At 36.5% G+C, this 21,586-nt stretch overlaps 8 protein-coding genes across 19 annotated transcripts; 6 read left to right on the forward strand and 2 right to left on the reverse strand.

The window, feature by feature from the left end:
• The first annotated feature begins 71 nt into the window (after nt 1-71).
• On the forward strand, nt 72-1,968 carry LOC104788807 (phospholipase A1-IIdelta-like). Its single transcript, XM_010514587.3, has 3 exons — nt 72-741; nt 898-1,272; nt 1,568-1,968. The coding sequence occupies exons 1-3, from the start codon at nt 157-159 to the stop codon at nt 1,796-1,798; spliced, it is 1,191 nt and encodes a 396-aa protein (XP_010512889.2). The 5' UTR covers nt 72-156; the 3' UTR covers nt 1,799-1,968.
• Nucleotides 1,965-3,522, forward strand: LOC104785099 (phospholipase A1-IIdelta). Its single transcript, XM_087513000.1, has 2 exons — nt 1,965-3,119; nt 3,200-3,522. The coding sequence occupies exons 1-2, from the start codon at nt 2,109-2,111 to the stop codon at nt 3,419-3,421; spliced, it is 1,233 nt and encodes a 410-aa protein (XP_087369126.1). The 5' UTR covers nt 1,965-2,108; the 3' UTR covers nt 3,422-3,522.
• Nucleotides 3,472-4,979, reverse strand: LOC104785097 (multiprotein-bridging factor 1a). Its single transcript, XM_010510236.3, has 4 exons — nt 4,636-4,979; nt 4,176-4,259; nt 3,878-3,960; nt 3,472-3,776 (listed from the first exon to the last, which is right to left on the reverse strand). The coding sequence occupies exons 1-4, from the start codon at nt 4,775-4,777 to the stop codon at nt 3,657-3,659; spliced, it is 429 nt and encodes a 142-aa protein (XP_010508538.1). The 5' UTR covers nt 4,778-4,979; the 3' UTR covers nt 3,472-3,656.
• Nucleotides 4,980-5,440: 461 nt separating this feature from the next.
• On the forward strand, nt 5,441-8,254 carry LOC104785100 (plant cysteine oxidase 4). Of its 2 annotated transcripts, XM_087513001.1 has the most exons (7): nt 5,453-5,657; nt 6,068-6,376; nt 6,656-6,801; nt 7,110-7,221; nt 7,344-7,497; nt 7,586-7,789; nt 7,939-8,254. In XM_087513001.1, exons 5-7 carry the CDS (start codon nt 7,359-7,361, stop codon nt 8,055-8,057), a joined length of 462 nt encoding a protein of 153 aa, XP_087369127.1. In that variant the 5' UTR covers nt 5,453-5,657; nt 6,068-6,376; nt 6,656-6,801; nt 7,110-7,221; nt 7,344-7,358; the 3' UTR covers nt 8,058-8,254. The 2 variants fall into 2 exon arrangements, with proteins under 2 accessions (XP_010508543.2, XP_087369127.1); XM_010510241.3 differs by lacking the exon at nt 7,110-7,221 and having other exon boundaries at nt 5,441-5,657.
• Nucleotides 8,255-8,580: 326 nt separating this feature from the next.
• LOC147943213 (small ribosomal subunit protein uS13z/uS13y/uS13x-like) lies at nt 8,581-10,283 on the forward strand. 2 transcript variants are annotated; one of them, XM_087513002.1, is made up of 4 exons: nt 8,581-8,823; nt 9,351-9,411; nt 9,712-9,900; nt 9,991-10,283. In XM_087513002.1, the coding sequence occupies exons 3-4, from the start codon at nt 9,749-9,751 to the stop codon at nt 10,094-10,096; spliced, it is 258 nt and encodes an 85-aa protein (XP_087369128.1). In that variant the 5' UTR covers nt 8,581-8,823; nt 9,351-9,411; nt 9,712-9,748; the 3' UTR covers nt 10,097-10,283. The 2 variants fall into 2 exon arrangements, with proteins under 2 accessions (XP_087369128.1, XP_087369129.1); XM_087513003.1 differs by lacking the exon at nt 8,581-8,823 and adding an exon at nt 8,973-8,990.
• Nucleotides 10,284-13,486: 3,203 nt separating this feature from the next.
• On the forward strand, nt 13,487-15,123 carry LOC104785101 (uncharacterized). Its single transcript, XM_010510242.3, has 6 exons — nt 13,487-13,892; nt 13,969-14,045; nt 14,141-14,183; nt 14,254-14,362; nt 14,460-14,589; nt 14,673-15,123. Exons 1-6 carry the CDS (start codon nt 13,667-13,669, stop codon nt 14,889-14,891), a joined length of 804 nt encoding a protein of 267 aa, XP_010508544.1. The 5' UTR covers nt 13,487-13,666; the 3' UTR covers nt 14,892-15,123.
• Nucleotides 15,085-16,391, reverse strand: LOC104788808 (uncharacterized). The gene has a single exon (XM_010514588.2). It carries the CDS (start codon nt 16,360-16,362, stop codon nt 15,232-15,234), a length of 1,131 nt encoding a protein of 376 aa, XP_010512890.2. The 5' UTR covers nt 16,363-16,391; the 3' UTR covers nt 15,085-15,231.
• Nucleotides 16,392-17,021: 630 nt separating this feature from the next.
• Nucleotides 17,022-21,545, forward strand: LOC104785103 (uncharacterized). 10 transcript variants are annotated; one of them, XR_015558181.1, is made up of 14 exons: nt 17,022-17,145; nt 17,559-17,594; nt 18,084-18,143; nt 18,301-18,405; nt 18,626-18,654; nt 18,744-18,851; nt 18,934-19,041; nt 19,122-19,342; nt 19,474-19,677; nt 19,940-20,083; nt 20,182-20,453; nt 21,002-21,103; nt 21,189-21,252; nt 21,354-21,545. XR_015558181.1 is itself a non-coding variant. In XM_010510245.3 (14 exons), exons 4-13 carry the CDS (start codon nt 18,341-18,343, stop codon nt 21,210-21,212), a joined length of 1,272 nt encoding a protein of 423 aa, XP_010508547.1. In that variant the 5' UTR covers nt 17,022-17,145; nt 17,559-17,594; nt 18,084-18,143; nt 18,301-18,340; the 3' UTR covers nt 21,213-21,252; nt 21,354-21,545. The 10 variants fall into 10 exon arrangements, 4 of the variants coding, with proteins under 4 accessions (XP_010508547.1, XP_019101216.1, XP_087307997.1 ...); XR_767313.3 differs by having other exon boundaries at nt 18,306-18,405; XM_010510245.3 differs by having other exon boundaries at nt 21,002-21,098.
• Nucleotides 21,546-21,586: the final 41 nt, after the last annotated feature.

Here is a 21,586-nt window from a genome sequence, read left to right on the forward strand (position 1 = left end):
AGTTTACTAGTGAACACTAGCATATTCTAAGGCATATATACACAAGATTAGTTCATAATTTCATTATTTTTAAAAAGTAAAAGTGGCTCTCACGATTATATAAGCAAAAATCTCAAGTGTTTTAATTTACACAACATTCACACAAGAAATCAAATCATGGTCGAGCCAACATGGGAAGAGCTTCTCGGTCTAGACAATTGGCAAAACCTATTGGAACCACTTGACCACTCACTTCGCAAACTCATCCTTCGAGCCGGCGACTTCTGTCAAGCCACTTACGACACTTTCATCAACGACCAAAACTCTATCTACTGTGGAGCCAGCCGTTATGGCAAACCATCGTTCTTCCACAAAGTTATGCTCGACGATGCGAGACACTACGACGTCGTTTCGTTCCTCTACGCTACAGCTCGTGTCAGCGACCACGAGGCCTTCTTCCTCAGCTCCATGTCTCGTGAGTCTTGGGACCGCGAGACTAACTGGATCGGTTACATCGCGGTCACGTCTGATGAACGGACGGCTGAGATTGGAAGGAGAGAGATCTATGTTGTGTTTCGTGGGACGACGAGGAATTACGAGTGGGTCAATGTGATGGGAGCAAAGTTGACTTCGGTTAAAGAACTCTTGATGGATGGTGGGGATGGACCTGAGGTTATGCTTGGATGGTTCACTATTTATACGACAGCTAACCCAAACTCACCCTTCACCAAGATGAGTGCACGTTCACAGCTTCTCACCAAGGTACGTAGTGAAATTTTGAATTAAATTGATTGCTAGCGTTACCACCAAAACATTATATTGAACTTATTATTACGTTTTTTTTTAATTAGGTTAGTTTTAAATAATTTTGATTCAGTTTGTTTGATTTGGGTATAAATGCTAACTTGGTACGAATAGATAAAAGAATTGCTAGAGCTATACAAGGACGAGAAACCTAGCATAGTGTTCACCGGACACAGTCTAGGTGCAACAGTTGCGACTCTCGCAGCGTTTGACATTGCGGAAAACGTTACAAGCGGCTATAGCGATGTGCCGCCAGTGACGGCTATTGTGTTTGGTTCTCCGAGAGTTGGCAACAGAGAATTCTCCGACAGAGTCAAGAGACATAACAATGTGAGAGTATTGCACGTGAAAAATGAAATTGATCTCATCACCCGATATCCAGCTAAAATAATGGGGTACGTCAACATTGGGACCAAACTTGAAATTGATACGAGAGTTTCACCTTTTCTTAAGGAAACTCATCATCCTGGTGATTGGCATAACCTTCAGGCAAGTCATTCTATTTTGCTTCATTTCAGCGTAAACTTGAATATGATCAGATTTTAAACAAAAATATGATCAGCATTTTGCAATAGTTTTTAATATTTTTTCTAATGAAATTATTAGTCTTTTAGAAATCTGAATTAGTTCTTAGTTAATTTGTTTTCACATAAAAACATGCATGCAAACACAAAAGCTTGACGTTTGAATTTGAACCATCAACCATCTAGTCACATGCATGTAAGTAGAACCGACATTAATTGGTGTTATTGTTAATGGTTATGGTTTGGGGTGGGATGCGCAGGCGATGTTACACGTAGTAGCGGGATGGAACGGGAAGAATGGGAAGTTCGAGATGAAAGTGAACCGAAACATAGCCTTGGTTAACAAATCGTGTTCACTATTGAAAGAAGAATGTTTGGTTCCCGAGTGTTGGTGGGTCGAGAAAAACAAAGGCATGCTCAAGACAGAGGATGGCGATTGGGTCATGGCCACTCTCGACGACGAAGACAAGCCCGTTGTCGAGTTTGATTAGAAACAAACAAACAAAACGTGTCTTTTCGTGTGTAAATATCGATTGAGTTGGTTGGTTGAATTTTCTTTTCTCTATCTGATTGGGTTTTTGTTACTCTCTTTATTTTGTATGGTTGAGAATGATGTGGAAGATTGTTATAAATACTATATGCCAATAATATTCCAACACCATGGATAACCTTTTATCACTATATGGGTCACACAACCACTTGTATAAAGTAAAAGAACATAATTAAGAAAAACATTATTGTTTTATATACCCAAGAGCCAAGAGTCACTTATTATCTCCTCACTCACACAAAATTTCTCTAATGGCTACAACAACATCATGGGAAGAGCTCTTAGGTTCAAAGAATTGGGACACTCTCTTAGACCCATTAGACCAATCACTTCGTGAACTCATCTTACGTTGCGGAGACTTTTGTCAAGCCACCTACGATGCCTTTGTCAACGACCAAAACTCCAAGTACTGTGGAGCCAGCCGCTACGGCAAATCTTCTTTCTTCGAAAAGGTCATGCTCGAATCCGCTTCTGACTATGAGGTTGTAAGCTTCCTCTACGCCACAGCTCGCGTTGCTCTCCCCCAAGGTTTGCTTCTCGGCTCGCAATCACGAGATGCTTGGGACCGTGAGTCTAACTGGTTTGGCTACATTGCTGTCACATCTGATGAACGGACTAAGGCTTTAGGACGCCGTGAGATCTATGTAGCTTTGAGGGGAACGAGTAGGAACTACGAGTGGGTTAATGTTTTGGGGGCTAGGTCCACTTCAGCTGACCCATTGCTGCGTGGACCGGAGAAGGATGACTCTGGTGTAGTCGAAGGTACGACTTTTGATAGTGACAGTGAAGACGAAAAAGGGTGCAAGGTGATGCTCGGGTGGCTCACAATCTATACTTCTAATCAACCCGAATCGAAATTCACCAAGTTGAGTCTACGGTCACAGTTGCTAGCTAGCATCAAAGGGCTCTTACTGAAGTATAAGGACGAGAAACCGAGCATTGTGTTGACTGGACATAGCTTGGGAGCTACAGAGGCTGTTCTAGCCGCCTATGATATAGCCGAGAACGCTTCCAATGATGATGTTCCGGTCACTGCTATTGTATTTGGTTGTCCACAGGTTGGAAACAAGGAATTCAGAGACGAAGCAATGCGTCACAAAAACTTGAAAATCCTCCATGTAAGGAACACGATTGATCTCTTAACTAGATATCCAGGGGGACTTTTAGGGTATGTGGACATGGGAATCAACTTTGTGATCGATACAAAGAAGTCACCGTTCCTAAAAGATTCAAGGAATCCGGGGGATTGGCATAATCTTCAGGTAAGAGTCTGCTTCAATTTTGACTACAAAGATACTACAGAGACGAAACATTTACATATTCCATTTCCATATATGTGCAGGCGATGCTACATATTGTAGCTGGATGGAATGGGAAGAAAGGAGAGTTTAAACTGATGGTGAAGAGAAGCATTGCTTTAGTAAACAAGTCATGCGAGTTCTTGAAAGATGAGTGTTTAGTGCCAGGATCTTGGTGGGTGGAGAAGAACAAAGGACTGATCAGAAACGAAGATGGTGAATGGGTTATTGCTCCAGTTGAAGAAGAACCTGTACCTGAATTCTAATATTGTATTCTGTACTTTATTCATGTTAAATCAACAATAAGCAGTTCAACTGTGTGATGAAAAGACCTTCAAGTTATTTATATTGATATGAGTTTACGAGATGAGTGATTCCATCAACCAAAGACACATTCAAACGGTTTTGCTTTCTTACATCAGAAAAGATTCATCTTGGCAGAGTTACGGTATTAGATCAAAGCATTGATTCTTGTTACTTACTACATCATTAGGACTTTGTTCACTTCTTTCCACGAAGCTTAGCTCCAAGTGCTCTCTCCAGCTTAGAAAGGATTTGCTGGTTCGGTATTGCTTTGCCAGACTCATACTCTTGAATCACTTGTGGCTTCTCATTGATGATCTACACAAAGAAACAAACAAGAGTTTAGTTTCTGTCATGAACCAAGTTACATAAAGGGGTACTAAATAATAAGATACAAACAGAGAGAAGGATAAAAAAACCTGAGCAAGTTGGGACTGGGTTAGCTTCTTATCTGTTCGGGCTTGCATAATCGCTTTCTTTAGCTCAGTGGGCACACGTTCATCTGGATTCACAGTTGCATAAATCAATACATAAAAGGTTCCTCATAGCTAAAACGATCAAAGACTCAGGGGCGATACAACAGAACGAAAAAACTCTGTGATTCCAACTCATGTCAGGACAAACATAACGAACCTCATATTCTCAGATTACAGAGCATGAGCCACTAGGGAAATCAATTCACAATAAGTAGCAAATGATTAGAGAGCTAAGACTTACGAGTAAGGTTCTCAGTGTCATCATCAAGCCTTTTGGTGTTGAGAGATGTACCACTTGATGCAGCCTTGTTGGTTCCAGCATTGACTAAATCCAAACAACACACACACAAACAAAATCAAATGTTAGATGGAAGCCATAACTGGAAACTACACATTAAAAACAAGAAAACTCAAGAACCAAAATCAAAGCAGCAGAAGTTAAGCTATCAAACTAATATGAACAAAAACTAAACCAGTAATACAAATACATCGGAAATTTCAATTGACAACAAATATAAACCCTAAATCATCGATAAGCGTTGAAGGCTAGTAACTTCTTCAATCAAGAACAAAACCGCAGCTCAAAGCTCTAATAGCAAAATCAATGAAATAATCTAGAGAGAGACCTAAGCAAGCTCTAAGATAGGATCAAACCAGAACAAAGACAATCAATTTAAGAAAGAAAGGAAGAAGAATCGAACATTTTCTGACGGTCTCGATATCGGCGCCGGATCGACGAGCGGCATTAACAGTTTTCTCGTCACGCTTAGCGGCGGAGTTAGGGGCTTTCTTACGGATAACAACGGGCTCCCAATCCTGAGTCATTGGTCCAACTCCTGCCATGGCTTCCTTCTCAAAATTTGCTGTTATGCTACTTTTGACAAATTCTAGGGTTTCTTTCTCTCTGTGTAGATGAACAAACAGATTATTTAACAAACAAAAAAAAGTTGGGTGAATAAAATAGAAAAGCAGTGCGTGAGCTTCACGCTACTTTTTTTTTTTGTTTTTTTTTTTTCTCGGATGATTGATTTTAACAAAATTACATAACAAGACCTTTTCAATGTAAACTTTTTTTTTATTAAGACTTCTCAAAGAAAAAGACACTATCAAATTATTATTATTATCATTTCCTAATTTTTTTATAACCAATGAAAACTATATGTTATTTTGTTATTTTCAAGCATAACTTCCAAATTATTTACTCAAAAAGATACATAAGATAACTTACCATCTTTTGTACTATATTCATAACTAATTCTCATGTATACAAAACCAAATATATTCATAACTTCCCAAAAAAAATTTACTAGCGAAAAATTCAAAATTCAAGTCTTTTTATTAGAAATTTGATCAAATGAATAAAATTGTTCAACTAGAATCATCATAACCACATGAATTATGTGTAGTTTGGTTTGTAGTTTAGTGAAGAAGGGGGTAATCTAGTAAATTTAGTAGTTGGGGGGTCCTAGTTGGTGAAGAAAAATATCTCTGGGCACATATGGCAACACAATTAAGAATATTGGATCCTCTTTTTATTTTTATTAGATTTTTTTTTTTTTACTCTTTACTTCAAATAAAAAAAAACGGACAAAGCAAAAAAATAAAAATAATTACTCTGACCTCTCTCTCTATCTCTCAGCTCTCTCTTCTTCATCATCGTATTCAACTTGTACCGAGATTGATTCTATTTCTTCCGGATCTTACGCAACCACTCTCACCTCAGGTTTCTTCTTTTGTTTCTTATGGCTTCCTGTTTTTAGTTCTTGACACGCATCTGTTGTTTTTTAATGATGGTTGTTTGAGAAATCGAATCTCTGATTATTGAAAATCTGATATTACATCATGTCTTCTGAGATTCTCTTAAGCTAATTTCGATTATATCCTGTTTCCAAACCTAAATGTTGAGCATTTTCACTGTTGTTGTTCTGAAATTTTTTTATATGTGTAAGCCATCTTCTGTGATTGAGTTATAATGATGGTTTTGTGATTCCAATGCTTATGTTTGATTTGAACCCATTTGCACTATGCTCATTTTAGTCGCAGTTTCCTACTAAAGCTATCTTTTTTATTGAGATACCTTTTAGAATTATATATCAAAATCCTTTCTTTTTGTTCTTTGCCTTGTTGTTTCAGGGGAAAAAAATGTCTGTATGTTGTAGACTTGAAGAAGACGAATTTGGTTATCTTTCATGAAGTTTTAGTATCATCCGTTAGTTGTGTTTAGAAAAACTGGGAACTGCTCTTTTCCTCTGTTGTCATTGAGAAGTTTGGAGTCCCTTTTTTTCGGAAAGGGGGACGTTGCTGGTTAGCTTGAGACTTTTGGAATTTGGTAACAGATCATGCCTTACTTTGCTCAGAGGCTTTACAATACTTGCAAGTCCTCGTTCTCTTCAGACGGACCAATATCAGACGAGGCTCTGGAGAAGGTTCGCAATGTCTTGGGTATGATTATATATAATATATATGCACTTATCGTTAACTCTTTGTCCAGTGTTTTTTTTCAGTTTCTAGCATCTTTTATTTGGCTCATCATTGTCATCCTTTTGAGTGCTTGTGACAATTACTTGTTTATGAATTGTGTGGACCACAACATGTGAATTAGTATATCTGATCATTCTGCAATTACCTTATTTGAGTGTATTAGTTTAGGTCTCACTTTAGTCTTAAATATACATTGGTCCCCTGTTGCACTTACAGACTTATTGGTATTCTTTGTTTCAGAGAAAATCAAGCCATCTGATGTTGGCATCGAGCAGGAAGCTCAATTGGCACGGACAAGGTCTGGTCCTCTCAATGAACGCAATGGAGCTCTTCAGTCTCCCCCAGCGATAAAGTATCTTCATTTGCATGAGTGTGACAGTTTCTCTGTAAGCATACTGATTTGTATACTCTATGGCTGATTAGTATCAAAAAGTTTAGTTTTTTAAAGATTACTGATGGCTACTACGAGATAGTCAAATGTGGGGTTGAAAGGGTGCATCTTATGTGATCTAGTTTAAGATGACTTAGATAGAACATTGCATAAGAGTCCCAATCTAATTTCCTAGGTTTGTATAGGAATGCTTCTGCTTCGAATACTATGCCAAAAAACCGAACTTTCAGTAGAGCAAGGTTCGAATGCTCTGTAGCCTGAGACGGTTGATATTTAATATTCTCTTTTTCCGCATATTCGAAGTTAGGGGAATAGGGGGGCATCCAAACATGGTCTTTGAGAGAACCTCAGGAACCCATCATTCAAGCCATGAGCCTGAAGTCTGCAAAAAAGCCTATGACAAATGATCTAGAAAGTATGAGTAAACACCGTTTGAGTCAATTCTGAGTCTGTCTCTAGTTAAAGGTTCTATCTCTCTTGTACCACCCACCAATGATGTCTCTCAGCTGGTTCGTTTTGTCTATGTTGTCAAAACAGATAGGAATTTTCTGCATGCCACCCTCTTCTATGATACCTCTTCATAACCATCCAGGCATGACCGTGCTAAGCAAGCTCGTTTATGGTTCGATGCATGTGAAGTCATATGATTGGCTAGAGCCTGAACTGACTGAACCAGATGATCAATCACAAGGTAAATGTTGTCTTTCCCCTTACTCTCTCATTTTAAAACCAATCACTCTTCTGGTATAATTGTAAAACTCTTTTTGTGTCATAAGCAGCAAGACCCGCTAAACTGGTGAAGGATAAAGAGATGACGGCTCCAACCCCAGCAACAACATTATATCCGAAAAGTGGTGGCAACATTCATTGTTTCAAAGCCATCACGCATTGTGCTATTCTTGACATCTTATCTCCACCTTACTCTTCAGAACATGATAGGCATTGCACTTACTTCCGGAAATCCAGAAGAGAAGACTTACCAGGTAACACAACTAAGCTCCTGAAACACAAGATTAGAAAATTCTTATACTTAAGGGGTGTTCAATCCAAATGAACCTCAAAAGCTCCGATTGTGAAACCTTATTAGAATCTTTGAATGATTTTGACTTGGTGGGATTGTGAAACGGAGCAGGTGAGATAGAAGTGGATGGGGAAGTTGTGACAGACGTGACTTGGCTTGAGGAATTTCAACCACCTGATGACTTTGTGATAAGACGAGTTCCATACAGAGGTCCTGTTATTAGAACTTGAATGATATAACAACAACTCTCTCTTTACTTCTTTCACATAAATTTGGGTGGGTTTGGATTTTAATTTTTTATATATTATTCCTTTTGGGAAATAATCTGAAAATTTGGGGTCTTCTTTTTATATTGCGAAGGACGGGATTGTACATACCAATTTGTGATACGGTGTATCAGTTTCATTATATTGCAAAATATTTCTAATGGTTTTTTTTTGTCTTCGGTAGTAGACTTCTCAAATGGCATCTTTTATCTTTTACAAATTCCCTCGAAAGAACGAGAAGGGTACGTCACACCCAGTTTTGTAGGTTGTGCATTTGATACCGAAGTTGTGACTGATTTGGATATCGGAATAAAGTTCATTGGGGTGTGATTTGACTGTGTTAAAAAGCATAGTGGATAAAGCGCGTCTTTGGCTTTTTTCTAGGGACCTTTTAAGGCATGTGCATCAGCGTATATTGACACCGTCCCACCTAATAAAAATTTTAAATTTAAATCAAAAATAATGAAAAATGGAAGAAACGTATCTAGAATTGGGACGTATTTTGGTTCGTCCGTCCTAACACGTGGCGGCATGTTATTGAATGTTGGCGTTTGGGTAGGGTAAACCCAAAAAACCGTGGTCTCGAGTCATTTGTGTTCTTTCCCTTTCTCTTTTACTCTTTCTCTCTCTCGACGGCGATTCTTCTTCCGAAGGGTGATCTCCTTGAAAATTGGCTGAATCAAAGGCAAAGCTTCCGTCAATTTCCTTATGCCGGTTGCAACAGAAAGAGGTTTGTGTTCTATCTTCGTTTCTGATGGTAGATTATCTAGTTTTGTTGATGTTTTTCTTTTTGGGTTTTAAGGCAATTGTTTATGTGATTCAATAGATTTGTTTCTGAGTTTTGTTTCGCTTGTTGACTATATGTGTTTATGTATTTGTTCTCTGCTAATCAAAATGGTAATTAGGGTTTTCAAATATCTCATTTTCCTCTTCCGAAATGTTCTCCAACGACCACAATCTCGATTCCATCGATATGCCATTAAAAAAAAAACCTGGCTTTTAGATTCATCTAATTTGTTCGAATCCACTCATTGAACAAGTGTTAGGTTGTGTTAGTTTCTGGAATCTAGAGTTCTTATGTTATCTTCCTATCTGATTTACAAAGTTCGTGTTTTTTTCTTTCTGATTTATGGAGGAGCTTAGTCAATCTTAGGTTGTGTTAGTTTCTTGAAAGTTTGAGTTTGTTTTTTATATTCTTGAAAGTTTGATTATGTGTGATTGCTGATGGGTTAATTGGATTCTGTTATGTTTGTGTAGTCTCTGGTTGCAAATGAGGAGTTTCAGCACATTCTTCGTGTGTTGAACACCAATGTTGACGGTAAGCAGAAGATTATGTTTGCCCTTAATATATATTATTGTAGGTCTAGATCATATCTTTGTTGTGATTGGAGATAAATGTTTATTTGAGTACAGTTTCAAGTTCTCTCTTTTATCTGGGAAAGTAGTAATTAGAATAGCAAAGCTTGTTGGGAGGTTTAGTATAGTTCTTTTGGTTCAGCTAAAAGATTTATGCTTTCTAGGTTTGGGAGCATTTTGTTGTTTAGTCTCCACTGAAAATCATGTTTTTTTTGGGCGAATTTGTGGAGATTGTTGTCATATTTGATGTATATTTTGACAGGGCTGGTGAGTTATCTGCTGCCGAGATTGATACCCTTATGAACATTGTTGCTAACCCATGTCAGTTCAAGATACCAGACTGGTTTTTGAACAGACAGAAGGATTACAAAGATGGCAAGTATTCCCAAGTCGTCTCCAATGTATTGGACATGAAGCTGAGGGATGATCTTGAACGTCTCAAGAAGATCAGGTAATTAGAAACCAAGAGTTGATTCTGATCCTTGTTTAAATTGTGATAAACATGGTGATAATGATTCTTTCATGTTTGACAAATTTACAGAAACCACCGTGGTCTGAGGCATTACTGGGGTCTCCGTGTTAGAGGACAACACACCAAGACTACTGGTCGCAGAGGAAAGACAGTTGGTGTGTCAAAGAAGCGTTAAGCTAGCTAGTGTTGTTACTTATTACTGTTTTGGATGCTTCATAAAGGACCTCTTTTTTTTCGTACTAGGACCTTCTTGTGTGACGTATTTTGGGCTTTTTTGTGATCACATTCTTCTGTTTTGAGTGAATATTAAAAGCTAAAAACCTTACATATTTATTTAAATAAATATTTTTTTTAATTAAAAATACTATGAATGACCACACCTTGAAGGACACCAATGCTATACAAAACTTAAGAAACTCTCAAAATATGAATAAAATAATTGAAAGACCAAAATTCTGTCCCAACCGATGCACATGCCCTTAGCCTCACAAAGCAAAATAGACCCAAGAGGCCAAAAATAATCAAATTGTGCCTCCACCGTTAGACTATGTTCCATTCCATCACGCTCTATCGTTTCACTAAAAAAATTTCATTTGATAATTTAGCTTGGTGATCAAAAGAAAGAAGATAATTTAGCTTTCTACTTGTTCCCTTAGGGTCCTCATGTAAAAAAATCTTAACTATCGATTTCGGAGATGATGAGTTCATATATATAGACTATAGTAGTCGAGTGGTTGAAGCATGGAGTTGAAAGACTAGTGTTCAAATCTTTGCATTGTGATTTTTAATCATGATTCGTTACTTCAGACATCTTAAATGTTATGAATATTCGTTTTTTTTTTACTGTTCTTGGGAGTAGTCTTGATGTGAAACATGTTAAAAACTTAGAAGAGAAACCATTACTACGTTAATTTGTAACTACTCTACAATGTGTTTTTCATTTTTCATCATCTCCAAATTAATCTATAAAATTTGAGAAAATAAAATATGGAAGCTAATAATCATATGAGGGTCCTTGGTAAAAAAAGATACGTAGGCATGTGATGGAGGAAGAATTCGAAGACGGTGCCTTATTTTGCGGCGATTCTTTAGGGCAACATGCAGAATTTTTTTAGCTTCTTCTTGCATGCATTACTATATAGATAAAATATATATCATCAACTGGACTAGATCAACGTCCTTTTCTATTCAAAATTTAAAATATAGTATATAGGTATAGATCTCGCTGCTTTGCGCATGTTAAACGTACAAATTTACGTGGCAACATTTTAAAACAAAACAGTAAGACCGTTTTAGTTACGAATATGTGAAAATAAAAAAATAATCAATTAACTAACATATACTTTTGTAGAAAAGTTGATTAACTTTGTAATTGTTGAATGGTGTAACTGTGTTCTTTTCATTTTTTTATAAAGTAATTAAGATTACCTCAATTCGGTTACCACCAAAGACATGATTCTTATTGATAGATTGTTACGACAGATGAATGGTACCAATAACGTTCCTCGAATCCTGGTGAGACTCATTCATCATGTTGAGTAATTACTACTTTGTTGGACCAGTATTGGTAATGGTCTAGTTGTTTTTTCAAATTTTATAAAAGGTTCTACCAGTGTAATTCTGAAATGGAAAAAAGGAATTTTCTTGGAAAGAACTCGACATAAGATTCTCTTAACCAAATAAATTCAATCTCGATTAAAGGAATAGTACAAATATTATATTTTTTAAAAAAAGACAATTATGTATATACTCCACAAAAGAGAGCATGGGAAATGGAGGAATTGTGAATGAAGTGTCGGTACGTAAATAAGTTAGGACAAAACATAGTTTCCTCATCTTTCGATAGAGAGAGGAGAGAAGAGAAGAGAGGACAAATATTCGAAGTATTTAATTAATAGTGAAGAGAGAGAGCTGATGGGAGAGATGGAATCGTAGAGAGTAGAGACTCATGTGGGCACTAAATTTGAAGATCGAGGCGATCATGGTAAAAGATTTCACATATAAAATAAAAAACTCAAGTTGTGCATATATATGTATATTAATGACTACGATATGGTTGAAATTTGATCCTATCGCGTTTTTCATATATGTTCCAAAATGTTTGTATAGATATGTGTGTGCATAGACATAGAGTGTCGGAAAATTGCATTGGGACGGTTTACAATTAACTCGGTGTAGGGTTTGAGGTCCTTATATAGTTATATTCATTTCAGACGGTTAAATTTTGTAAAAAGTGTTTGTACGTATTTGTCTTTCTTCTAACTACAGCTTATATATGTTTACAAATTCTAAATCAATTCACAAAATGACAATAAAGACAAATATTGCTCTCTGGAAAGAATAATCAAAAATGACAATCAAAGACAATTAGTTATTATATAGTTACCTCTCTCGAATTATATACGAATTCTTTGGTAAATAATAGTAAGCCCTACAAAAATATATACATCTATAAGCTGGTGTGTTAACCAATGCCTCATTGAAAAGGGTCACTAATAATAAAACCAAAACGATAAAAGACAACTTCTGTTTTGTACATAAGTGAACCCAAGAATCTTTGGGAATCACATCCTTAGCCATTTGACAAAACTCCCCCTTCTCTTAGATTTATAAGTTTTGTTTTCAATCGTTGGGATTGAAGATTGTCATGTATTAATTAACCTTAGTATATGAGAAAAATGATCAATATATAGTATTTTTTGTTCCAAGTACAATTTTCATCGAGATATAAAAAATGCGTATAAACATTTCATTCCACCACATTGTACTCGGTTGGGGTAGAGAATAATTTGTACCTCTTCTATACCATATGTTCGAATAATCAAACGGTTCATATCGATATTTCTTTTATTTCATTTGAGTTTCTCCTATGCTAATCTGATTTTATTTTCTGAAGTTGTCTTTGAAAAACTCGAAAAAGTGGTCTAATATGACAAAAGAGTAAAGCGTAGTCTCCGGCAAAGGTCAACTTAATTGGAGATTATTAAAGAGCAAATTGTTATAAATACAAGGGTGGTTTGGTCGGATTGAAATGTTTAATACCTCATCCACAAAACTACAATTCTAATGACACAAAATATTCGACGACTGCCAATTGTATATACATATAGACTTGACTATTTAATTTAAACCAAGATGCTTAGTATCACATATGCAATTAATTAACCAATTTAAATAGCCTTAGCCCTTATCACATGATTTATGAAAGGCATGTTAGGTAAACAGAACATCTTTTCTTAACAAAATGATACATATTTTGGAATATGAATTCTTGCTCAATCACACCATATATTCAATTTTTGTTAAAAGAGAGAGATTATTTTGAAGAAGTAAAGGATATAAGTTTATACGTCTTTGTCACTAAAAGAACAAACGGATATTTTTCTGGTCTGTTAACAAAAATGAAGCAAAACCTAATAACAAATGTGTTTTCACCAAACGGAAGATTCCAACACACTTTTCCATAAAAAACACTTACACTTACACGTAAACATGCATGACATAGATAAGAATATAAATGTCTGTCCACATATATTATATATAGTTTATGACACATAACAAGACTATACAATAATGCTTATATATAGTTTATGATCATAGTATTATTGAAGCCAACGCCGAAATTATCATACAGAGACTATACACATATAACTTGAGATTTAAACTCTCACATGGGGTTTTTTTGTTTTTAGTTTTTGAGTAACTGATCTCAAGAGCTAGTATAAGACACTCTCGCCGGAGAGTCATGGCCGGGCCCGGGACATCTCCACCAGGAATATGCTACACGTATCTTGACCTGAACAGAGAAGAGAAGAATAATGAAGAAGAGTCATCAGTTGAAGACGAAGACCAAGTCACGAGTAGTAACAACGTTAGACAGTATGTTCGATCCAACATGCCTAGGCTTCGTTGGACGCCTGATCTTCATCTCACCTTTGTTCGTGCAGTCCAACGACTAGGCGGTCCACACAGTACGACTCTCTCAGTCTCTCAAGTTCTCTCTCTGTGGTGGTTTGTAATGATATGTTATTGTTGTATGACTTACAGGAGCGACACCAAAATTGGTTCTTCAGATGATGAATCTGAAAGGATTGAGTATTGCACATGTCAAAAGTCATTTACAGGTTCACACCATAATCTCATCATCGTCTGTTTCTCTAAGATTATCTCAGTTTTGTTGTTCTTATTTTTTCAATGTTGTCATGTTTCTGATTTCAAGATGTATCGAAGTAAGAAGCTCGAGCCGTCATTATCTCGCCATGGTACGTTAGTTTTGATCCGCAGACATATATCATTCTTTCACCAGGTTTGATGAAAACGACTTTTGAACAGACTTTGGAGCTTTCATGAGTGGACAAAGAAGCTATTTGATAGACTCCAGATGTATTCCATATGGCGGCGATTTAAGACATGCCTCTAACTCTAAAACCGTTCCTTCAAGGTCATTCAATCATAGACACAACACAAATATCAGTTCCTGAAATGTTTCAGATTTCTACATCCGACCAGAAAGTTAAAATTGCATTTTTTTACTTCAGGGTACTCAATCAAGACGCGATCATTACAAATCTTGGAGGTAACTTTCTAATGCGACCTTCTAGCTGGTTGAGCGGGTTATGCACATACAACCAAGACAGCATAAAGAACAAGACTCTGCCTCTGCTCGAGGTAACTACCTTCTTTTTTGTTAAAGGAACACTACTTATGGTAACTAAAAACATATTGTAATCTTGGTAAAACCCTTATGGCAGATTAGGAAGACAATCAATGAGAAAAGAGTCCGAGATGAAGAGGTATCATCATCAGTCAAACGATTGAAATCAATATCCGGAGATGGGATACAGTTACCTGAGATTGGAATTTGCAGGCAAAAACCAACAGATGATATCAACACGATGCTCTCGCTCTCTCTGTTCTCGACATCATCAGGAGACCGTAACATAGCATCAACCAACATAACAGAGAGATGAAGTTTAACTTTTAAGAGATTCAAGAGTAGAGAGCTTTTTTTCTTCTTCCTTAGCCGTTTCTTGGGACGAGTACTTAGCCAGGATCTGGATCAAGCTTGATTCAGATCCTGTAAGTACTTTCCTTCTGAGGTTGTATTCTTAGAAAATAAAATAGAATCACTTGAAACAAAACACATGTAATAATCATATGTTTCCTACTCAAAAATGACAAAACCAAAAACATGACTAGTCACCACTAGTTTGATTAAATAGTAATCGATAACAAAAGGTCTAAACGTATAAGAATCATAATGATAAGACAAAATAATAATCCCTCAAGCAGAAAGAAGAAAAATACTTATCAATACTCTTGTTTCCTCCTCTTAGTCTTCTTTGCTTTCAATCCACCACCAGACTGATCAATGTCATTCTTTAGCTTTTTCGACTTCAATACATTCTTCTGCTTTGATTTCTCACTCACTGCAGACTTACTACTACTCATCTTCTTCCTCTTCTTTTTATCTCGAGAACCATTGAGATCACCATCAACCTCATCATCATCTTCCAAATTCATTTGGTTTTCATCGTCATTACTAACCTCATGGATCCTTCTTTTCTTATCCTTTTTCTTCAAACTCTTACTACCATCATCAACATCATCATCACTTTTAACTAATTTTTCACCATCCCTAACACCAAAAGGATCAACCTTGAGCTTCAAGTCATCAGGCACTGTCTGATATATAGGCAAGTCCAAACTCTCAGATAACTTCAAATGCAAGGATCTAACGTAAGTCCACTTATCAGGCAAAGCATCAACTACTCCATTCACAGTCGCCATCACATTCTCGACGATTTCGTCCCTTTCCATAGACAACGTCCCTACTTTGATGACACTACAAACCCCAGTCCTAATGAAGAACATAGCACCTCTACAAGCTTTCTCAATCTGCCTTTTCCAGTCCCTCCTCGTATCAATCGCCACAGGAATCTTCTTGCTACCAAAAAACTTCTTCCCAATCAATCTCGGCAACACATGAATCAACCTCCGATCACAGAAGAACTTCTCGTAGGAATCGCATAGCTTCTGTTTCGATTCGAATGATTTATAGTCCGTTTTAAGCTTCGATAGCTCAAGAACTTTAGTGATCGGTATGTTCTCCGACTTGATCTTCTTCACTGCATTGTCCTTTTTGAGACCACTTCTTTTCCCGTCGTCGACGATGAGACAGAGCTTCGGCGAGTCTTCGGTAGTGTTGATCAGAGGATGCGGAAGGGCGATTCTGTAAGCGCTCCTCTCATGCGTCTGTGGAATCGTATTCAGGTCTACGGTTAGGTAAACGGATTCGTCCTCCTCTAGAAGCTGTTGTGGCTTCTTCGTTTTCGGGTTTTTGTTTCTACGTTCGAACAGAGCCTTAATTGCTATGTTCACAGTCTTGGGTAGAGTAGTTACCTGCTCCGGTAATGGTCGCGGCTGAGCTGCGGTGGTCATTGGTATGTCGGAGAGATTAGGGCTAGGGTTCTGCGGAAGATTCAGGGTTTTAGAGAGGAAGACGAAAACTTGTAAAACGAGTTTTTGGGTTTCTTAAGGCCCATTATATAGTAAATGGGCTTAGTTATGTTGGGTTTATAAATTGTGCATAAGTTCTGTAATCGGAGAAAAATGTTTCTGGAAGATGATGAGCTGTAATATATTTTTAACACATGTATTTGTATTAAGTATAAATTTAAAATCAATCTTAATTTATATTTTTTTTTTGCCAGTCCATCATACTATAAAACATGGTTATGTAGTAATCTTAGTTGTCATTTTATTTTTACCATTCTTAATAATCAAATATCATAATTACCATGCTTACAAAATAAATTTGAGGTTAAATTTTTATTATCTGTAATTTTTTAATTGAAAAATACTAAATATATAAGAGATTTCCTTCCTTCTATTCCTTCTAAATGCATTGATTCTCATTTATTCATTTATCCTTTAAAAAGAAAAAGTGAAGCAAGTGGCAAACGGCACTAATTCAAAATGTCATTTTTAGTCAAAATAAAAAAATAATTTTCTTTTTAATGTAAATATACCATATACAAAAAAAAAAAAAAAAAAAAAAAAAAATTCTACCATAAATCAAAATGTGTGGTGTAACTTTTGAGTACAGTCAGAAAGTTTATGATATAAATTTGAAGATAACAAAGCTATCAGGTTTTTAACAAACAAAGAGAAGAGATGCTGGACACTGTCAAAGCTCTGATGATGTGTTGTTGTTGTTGATGTGTAGGTATCATAACCAACTTATCAATATTGTAGTGATGGTGAATAGGGTGAATTTTCTTTTGTTATTCTTATTGCAATCTTTTTGTTGAATTTCAAGTCTACTGCTTTCAAAAAAGTTCATCCTTATTTTGCTTAATTTCTTGTTTTTTTTTTCTTTTTCTTTTGACATCATATAGGCTTTTTAACTTTAAGATGTAGATGAACAAGTCTAATCTTTTGTTAGGAAGCCTATTATGAATAACAAATCTAATCTCTTGTTAGACTTGTGCATCTACTACCTCTTCTTCTTCTTCTTTCAACTTTGATGATCTAACAATATTATGCAACAAATCTTCTAACATAAATCTCCAAACTACTGTTGTTAGATATTGAAACAAACTAGTTCTCATATATGATCTTCATATATGTATCAGGTTTGACGACTACATCCATACAAGAAGCAGTAAAAGGTATACAAATATCCTTTTGAGTAATTTTAATTTCGATATGCGATTTTTCGTTTACCAGATCTTGATTCTTCCATATAAAATGTTCTTACAATTTTTAAAACAATGTGTAGCAAAAATTAAAATTACATGAAAAGTAGTCTTATGAAAAGAAATAACACTAAATCATACACTGTGTGTGAAATATACTGAAATAGTGGCACGTGACTCATTCCGTCGCACGTGTGACTTGCTTTGTCTTTCTTTTTTTTTTTTGTTTCCCTCTCCTCTATCTTCGGGGCTTCATCACTTTCCTAAAACCCCAGCAACTGTGTGTTTCAGTTTGCTTTGCAAAATCAAAATCAAAACTTTTTTATTCAAAAACCTCCCAAAAAGATCCAATTTTATCTCATGAATTTCTATTGCAAATCTCTATGCATATACTTGTGTTTACGTATAGTTCTTTGTTGCTTGACCATGTCAATCTTCAATTCACTGTTCCGTCTTTCGCAGTGCGGTTTTATCAGATTGATTGTTGGAATTTGGAATTGGGAGAACGTTGATCTGCTTTCGGTGAGCTTTTTTACATAAACCCTTGTTCTTATTTTGCTCTATTCTACTGAAAGTTTTGATTTTTTTTTTGGTTTATGTGTGTTCTTGTGTGTTTGAATCTCTATCTCTGTTGTCGAAGTTGGTTGGATTTTGCTCTTATTAAATATTCGAAAACTAGTGCAGGAATTTGGAATTTTGCTACATAGGAGGAGTTGGAGATGGGAGCTAACTGTTGTAAATGTCACAAAGGAACTGTTGAATCAGTTCAAGGCTCCAGCATGTCGTAAGTTTTGATGCTGTGTTAGTATTATTAAATGGAATTATCTACTTAATGAGTTTGTAGCCAGTCTTTGATGATTTATCTACTACTAGTTTAAAAGCTTTTTGAAAAGGAATATATGGAATGCAATTAGTATGTTACTATTAAATCATGCACCAAGATATTGAAGTGGAAGCATTGAGGTTTACTTAACCATTCTTGTGTTTTTTATTTGTCTCTACAGGTTAACTGACCAGAAGAACCAAGCTAGAGGTACACTTCATATTATTCTGGTACCTACGTTTTTTTAGTTTTTTCTTGAGAGAATCCTATGGGCTAAGGAGACGCTCATGTGGTTTTAGACCTCAAGGAGATGGTTGAAGAAGAGACAAGAGATGCTGCTGGGCTATCAGAACCAATACCTCCAAGTCCTACCTCGAGCCTTTCAGAAGTTGAGGTCCAAGCTAGAGGTATACGAAGTTTGATTCTCAGTATTCTGGTACCTATGTTTTTCCTCCTTTATGGGCTAACGAGACGCTCATGTCATTTTAGACTCCAAGGAGATGGTTGTAGAAGAGACAAGAGATGATGCTGGGCCATCAGAACCAATACCTCCGAGTCCTACCTCGAGCCCTTCAGAAGTTGAGGTCCTAGCTACAGGTACACGAAGTTTGATTCTCACTATTCTGGTACCTATGTTTTTCGTCCTATGGGCTAAGGAGACGCTCATGTGGTTTTAGGCCTCAAGGAGATGGTTGTAGAAGTGGCAAGAGATTATGCTGGGCCATCAGAACCAATACCTCCAAGTCTTACCTCGGGCCCTTCAGAAGTTGAGGAGATATCCCAGTCTGTATGTCTGGGATCACAAGATGAGGCGTCAAGTTATGAAGCATCAAATTTTCTTTGGAGTACTGGGTTTTTTCCTTACCCGATTCCGTGTGGTTTTTACTCTGTGATCCCGGTAAGCTATCTTTAGGTTGATATTATCTTTGTCCAATAATTTTCCAGTTAGCTTTATTAATACTTGGTTACGTGCTGCTGTTTGTCAACAATCATTTGCTTATCTTAGTATGTTGTTAAATTTTTCAACAGGTTGGGAGATTGAAGTTTTCTAAAAACATTCCTACAATGGAAGAAATTAATGCTCTTGGGGATCATGAACGACTTAAGGCTGGTGTGATTTGTGTAGATTTTAATAAGGATAACCAGCTTGCGTTTTTGAAGATGTTATATTACGGAACTGTCAAAGGATTGCACTCAGAGCCGGTTAAAGTAATTAAGAAAACTGCTAAACTGGTAAGAGTGGCGGACTAACTTTGGTAGTTGTGAACTCTAGGGAGAATCGATGACTACGTCAAAGATGCATGGCTACAATGCATATCATTTTGTTACTTTATCTTATCACTGCATGCAGTAAATATTTGGCTCTAAGAAAGAAAACAAATAGATTTTATCCATTTATTAGACACTTTAAGGAACATCACATAATCTCAACAACCTCATTATACTCTTTTAGGTTATCGGGGAATCTTAATTGGAATTTTCCTTCTTCTGGCAGGTAGTAAAAGCAAAACCGAGTCTATCATTTGATAGTCGTGGGTTTCCACTGCTAGGAAACATCAAACATGGTTCTTGTCGTGCTCGAGCAATCCTCTTTAAAGTTCTAGCTGATACTGTTCGTCTTGAAAGTAAGCTTGTAGTGGTAAGTACTTTTAAAAAATTTGACCAGTGGCCTTGTGTATAACTCTTGTCATTGGTTGGTTCTGAGAACCTGGCATTTCGGTTAAATTTCTTGATCAGGGTTTACCTAGTGATCTGGGATCTTCCTCTAGTGTCGACCCATGTTATCATATGTCTGTTGTGGTTGCGCTCGATGGTAAGGAAATGCTGGTCGACCTTAAGCGATGTCCTGGTCAGCTTAAACCCTTCACACCCAGGGAAGTTTATCTAGCTCATGTCCCAACAGCATGGCAGACTGGTTTTGTAGACAGGGACTCTTGTGCTCCACCATTGGAGCCAAACAGTCCCATGGAACGGTCGGGTTCACCATCTGTGTTACAATCCGGTTCAAGGTGATAAGCATACTTGTTTAGTTTTTTTTTTTATTATGTTTATATATTTGCTGCCACCCGGTTTATATATATAACAGCGATCTCCTGGTTCCAGGTAATATTGTTTGTCAATATATTTGTCCTTTCAATAGTGATAAAATTTTATAGTGCCAAGTATTTGTGTATATATATAGATTCCAATTCCATGATACTTGTCTCTTAATATTTTGGTGTCCTCATGTTCCCTCAAATTCTGTCAACTATCTTTATTGATAAAAGGTGTAATATGGTAACCATTAAAGTCCTTTCTCTTTCTCTGATTTGTGTCCCAATGTAAGAGCTGTGAATAGTTAAGTCGTGAGAGTATTTGGCTTACCAAACAGATGAGGTGAATTCAATATGTACTGCAATTGTTGAGTTTGCTTCAAAAGCATATGAAGTTTATAGCTGCAAAAATTTCATGGTATATGATTAGTCATTCGTGTCTGGCTTACAATGGTTATAAGGTTTTGGCTGAAAAAATGGTTATGATGGGTCAAGAAGGCTGATGTTTCAGTCTTTATGTGCAGCTCTAACTCAAATGGACCAGCAGAGCCGGAAACAGAGAGAAGAAGGAGTAGGCGTATGAAGACTCCTGAGATCTGCCCTGGAGAGGGGTCCCAAATGGTAAAGTATGTCTGTTGAACAAAGACAACACTTGGTAACTAAACAAAAACATCAAATATAAACCTGGTTCTTGCAATTCTTGCTTTTCAGGTCATTGATATAGTTGCCATATAAAGGAGCCCGGCTCAAAATACCTGAAGCGAGCTTATTGCAGGTTTGTGACTTGTCAAAAACTAACTGTTGTTTGTTTCTCTTAGAACCGTTACTGTCTTTTTAGTAAACAGACGTTTATGGAAAGTTTTTGTCTTGCTATAGATTGTTGGTCGGAACCAAAGCATAAGGCCGAGCTGTGAAGACTGTTACTGTTCTAAGAGAAACAAGAGTTAGATTAAGGTGTTAGAAATTCATCGAGTTTTGTTCTCCTGATCTCTCTGGATTCTTCATTGACTCTATTATTATTTATAACAATGGTTTTTTGTATTATGAAATCATTTCATTGATTGCAAATTTTAGGCTTTGCTCTTTCCTTTTACAAACAAATATAACAC

This window comes from Camelina sativa, chromosome 5 (assembly GCF_030686135.1).
Source record: "Camelina sativa cultivar CO46 ecotype springtype chromosome 5, ASM3068613v1".
Classification (NCBI taxonomy): Eukaryota; Viridiplantae; Streptophyta; class Magnoliopsida; order Brassicales; family Brassicaceae; genus Camelina; species Camelina sativa.

What these genes read in the sequence shown, in the direction of transcription:
- LOC147943213 (XM_087513002.1), top strand. Translation starts at nt 9,749, where the DNA reads ATGAACATTGTTGCTAACCCATGTCAGTTCAAGATACCAGACTGGTTT. An exon ending in GAACGTCTCAAGAAGATCAG is followed by an intron (nt 9,901 to 9,990) that starts GTAATTAGAAAC and finishes ACAAATTTACAG; the next exon opens with AAACCACCGTGGTCTGAGGC.
- LOC104788808 (XM_010514588.2), bottom strand. Translation starts at nt 16,362, where the DNA reads ATGACCACCGCAGCTCAGCCGCGACCATTACCGGAGCAGGTAACTACT.
- LOC104785097 (XM_010510236.3), bottom strand. Translation starts at nt 4,777, where the DNA reads ATGGCAGGAGTTGGACCAATGACTCAGGATTGGGAGCCCGTTGTTATC. An exon ending in TATCGAGACCGTCAGAAAAT is followed by an intron (nt 4,260 to 4,635) that starts GTTCGATTCTTC and finishes GTTTGGATTTAG; the next exon opens with TCAATGCTGGAACCAACAAG. An exon ending in TGACACTGAGAACCTTACTC is followed by an intron (nt 3,961 to 4,175) that starts GTAAGTCTTAGC and finishes CTGTGAATCCAG; the next exon opens with ATGAACGTGTGCCCACTGAG.
- LOC104785101 (XM_010510242.3), top strand. Translation starts at nt 13,667, where the DNA reads ATGGCCGGGCCCGGGACATCTCCACCAGGAATATGCTACACGTATCTT. An exon ending in GCCGTCATTATCTCGCCATG is followed by an intron (nt 14,184 to 14,253) that starts GTACGTTAGTTT and finishes ACTTTTGAACAG; the next exon opens with ACTTTGGAGCTTTCATGAGT. An exon ending in TCTAAAACCGTTCCTTCAAG is followed by an intron (nt 14,363 to 14,459) that starts GTCATTCAATCA and finishes TTTTTACTTCAG; the next exon opens with GGTACTCAATCAAGACGCGA.
- LOC104785103 (XM_010510245.3), top strand. Translation starts at nt 18,341, where the DNA reads ATGGGAGCTAACTGTTGTAAATGTCACAAAGGAACTGTTGAATCAGTT. An exon ending in GTTCAAGGCTCCAGCATGTC is followed by an intron (nt 18,406 to 18,625) that starts GTAAGTTTTGAT and finishes TTGTCTCTACAG; the next exon opens with GTTAACTGACCAGAAGAACC. An exon ending in TTAAGAAAACTGCTAAACTG is followed by an intron (nt 19,678 to 19,939) that starts GTAAGAGTGGCG and finishes TTCTTCTGGCAG; the next exon opens with GTAGTAAAAGCAAAACCGAG.
- LOC104785099 (XM_087513000.1), top strand. Translation starts at nt 2,109, where the DNA reads ATGGCTACAACAACATCATGGGAAGAGCTCTTAGGTTCAAAGAATTGG. An exon ending in GGGATTGGCATAATCTTCAG is followed by an intron (nt 3,120 to 3,199) that starts GTAAGAGTCTGC and finishes ATATATGTGCAG; the next exon opens with GCGATGCTACATATTGTAGC.
- LOC104788807 (XM_010514587.3), top strand. Translation starts at nt 157, where the DNA reads ATGGTCGAGCCAACATGGGAAGAGCTTCTCGGTCTAGACAATTGGCAA. An exon ending in GTTCACAGCTTCTCACCAAG is followed by an intron (nt 742 to 897) that starts GTACGTAGTGAA and finishes TGGTACGAATAG; the next exon opens with ATAAAAGAATTGCTAGAGCT. An exon ending in GTGATTGGCATAACCTTCAG is followed by an intron (nt 1,273 to 1,567) that starts GCAAGTCATTCT and finishes TGGGATGCGCAG; the next exon opens with GCGATGTTACACGTAGTAGC.
- LOC104785100 (XM_010510241.3), top strand. Translation starts at nt 6,274, where the DNA reads ATGCCTTACTTTGCTCAGAGGCTTTACAATACTTGCAAGTCCTCGTTC. An exon ending in ACCAGATGATCAATCACAAG is followed by an intron (nt 7,498 to 7,585) that starts GTAAATGTTGTC and finishes TGTCATAAGCAG; the next exon opens with CAAGACCCGCTAAACTGGTG. An exon ending in CAGAAGAGAAGACTTACCAG is followed by an intron (nt 7,790 to 7,938) that starts GTAACACAACTA and finishes GAAACGGAGCAG; the next exon opens with GTGAGATAGAAGTGGATGGG.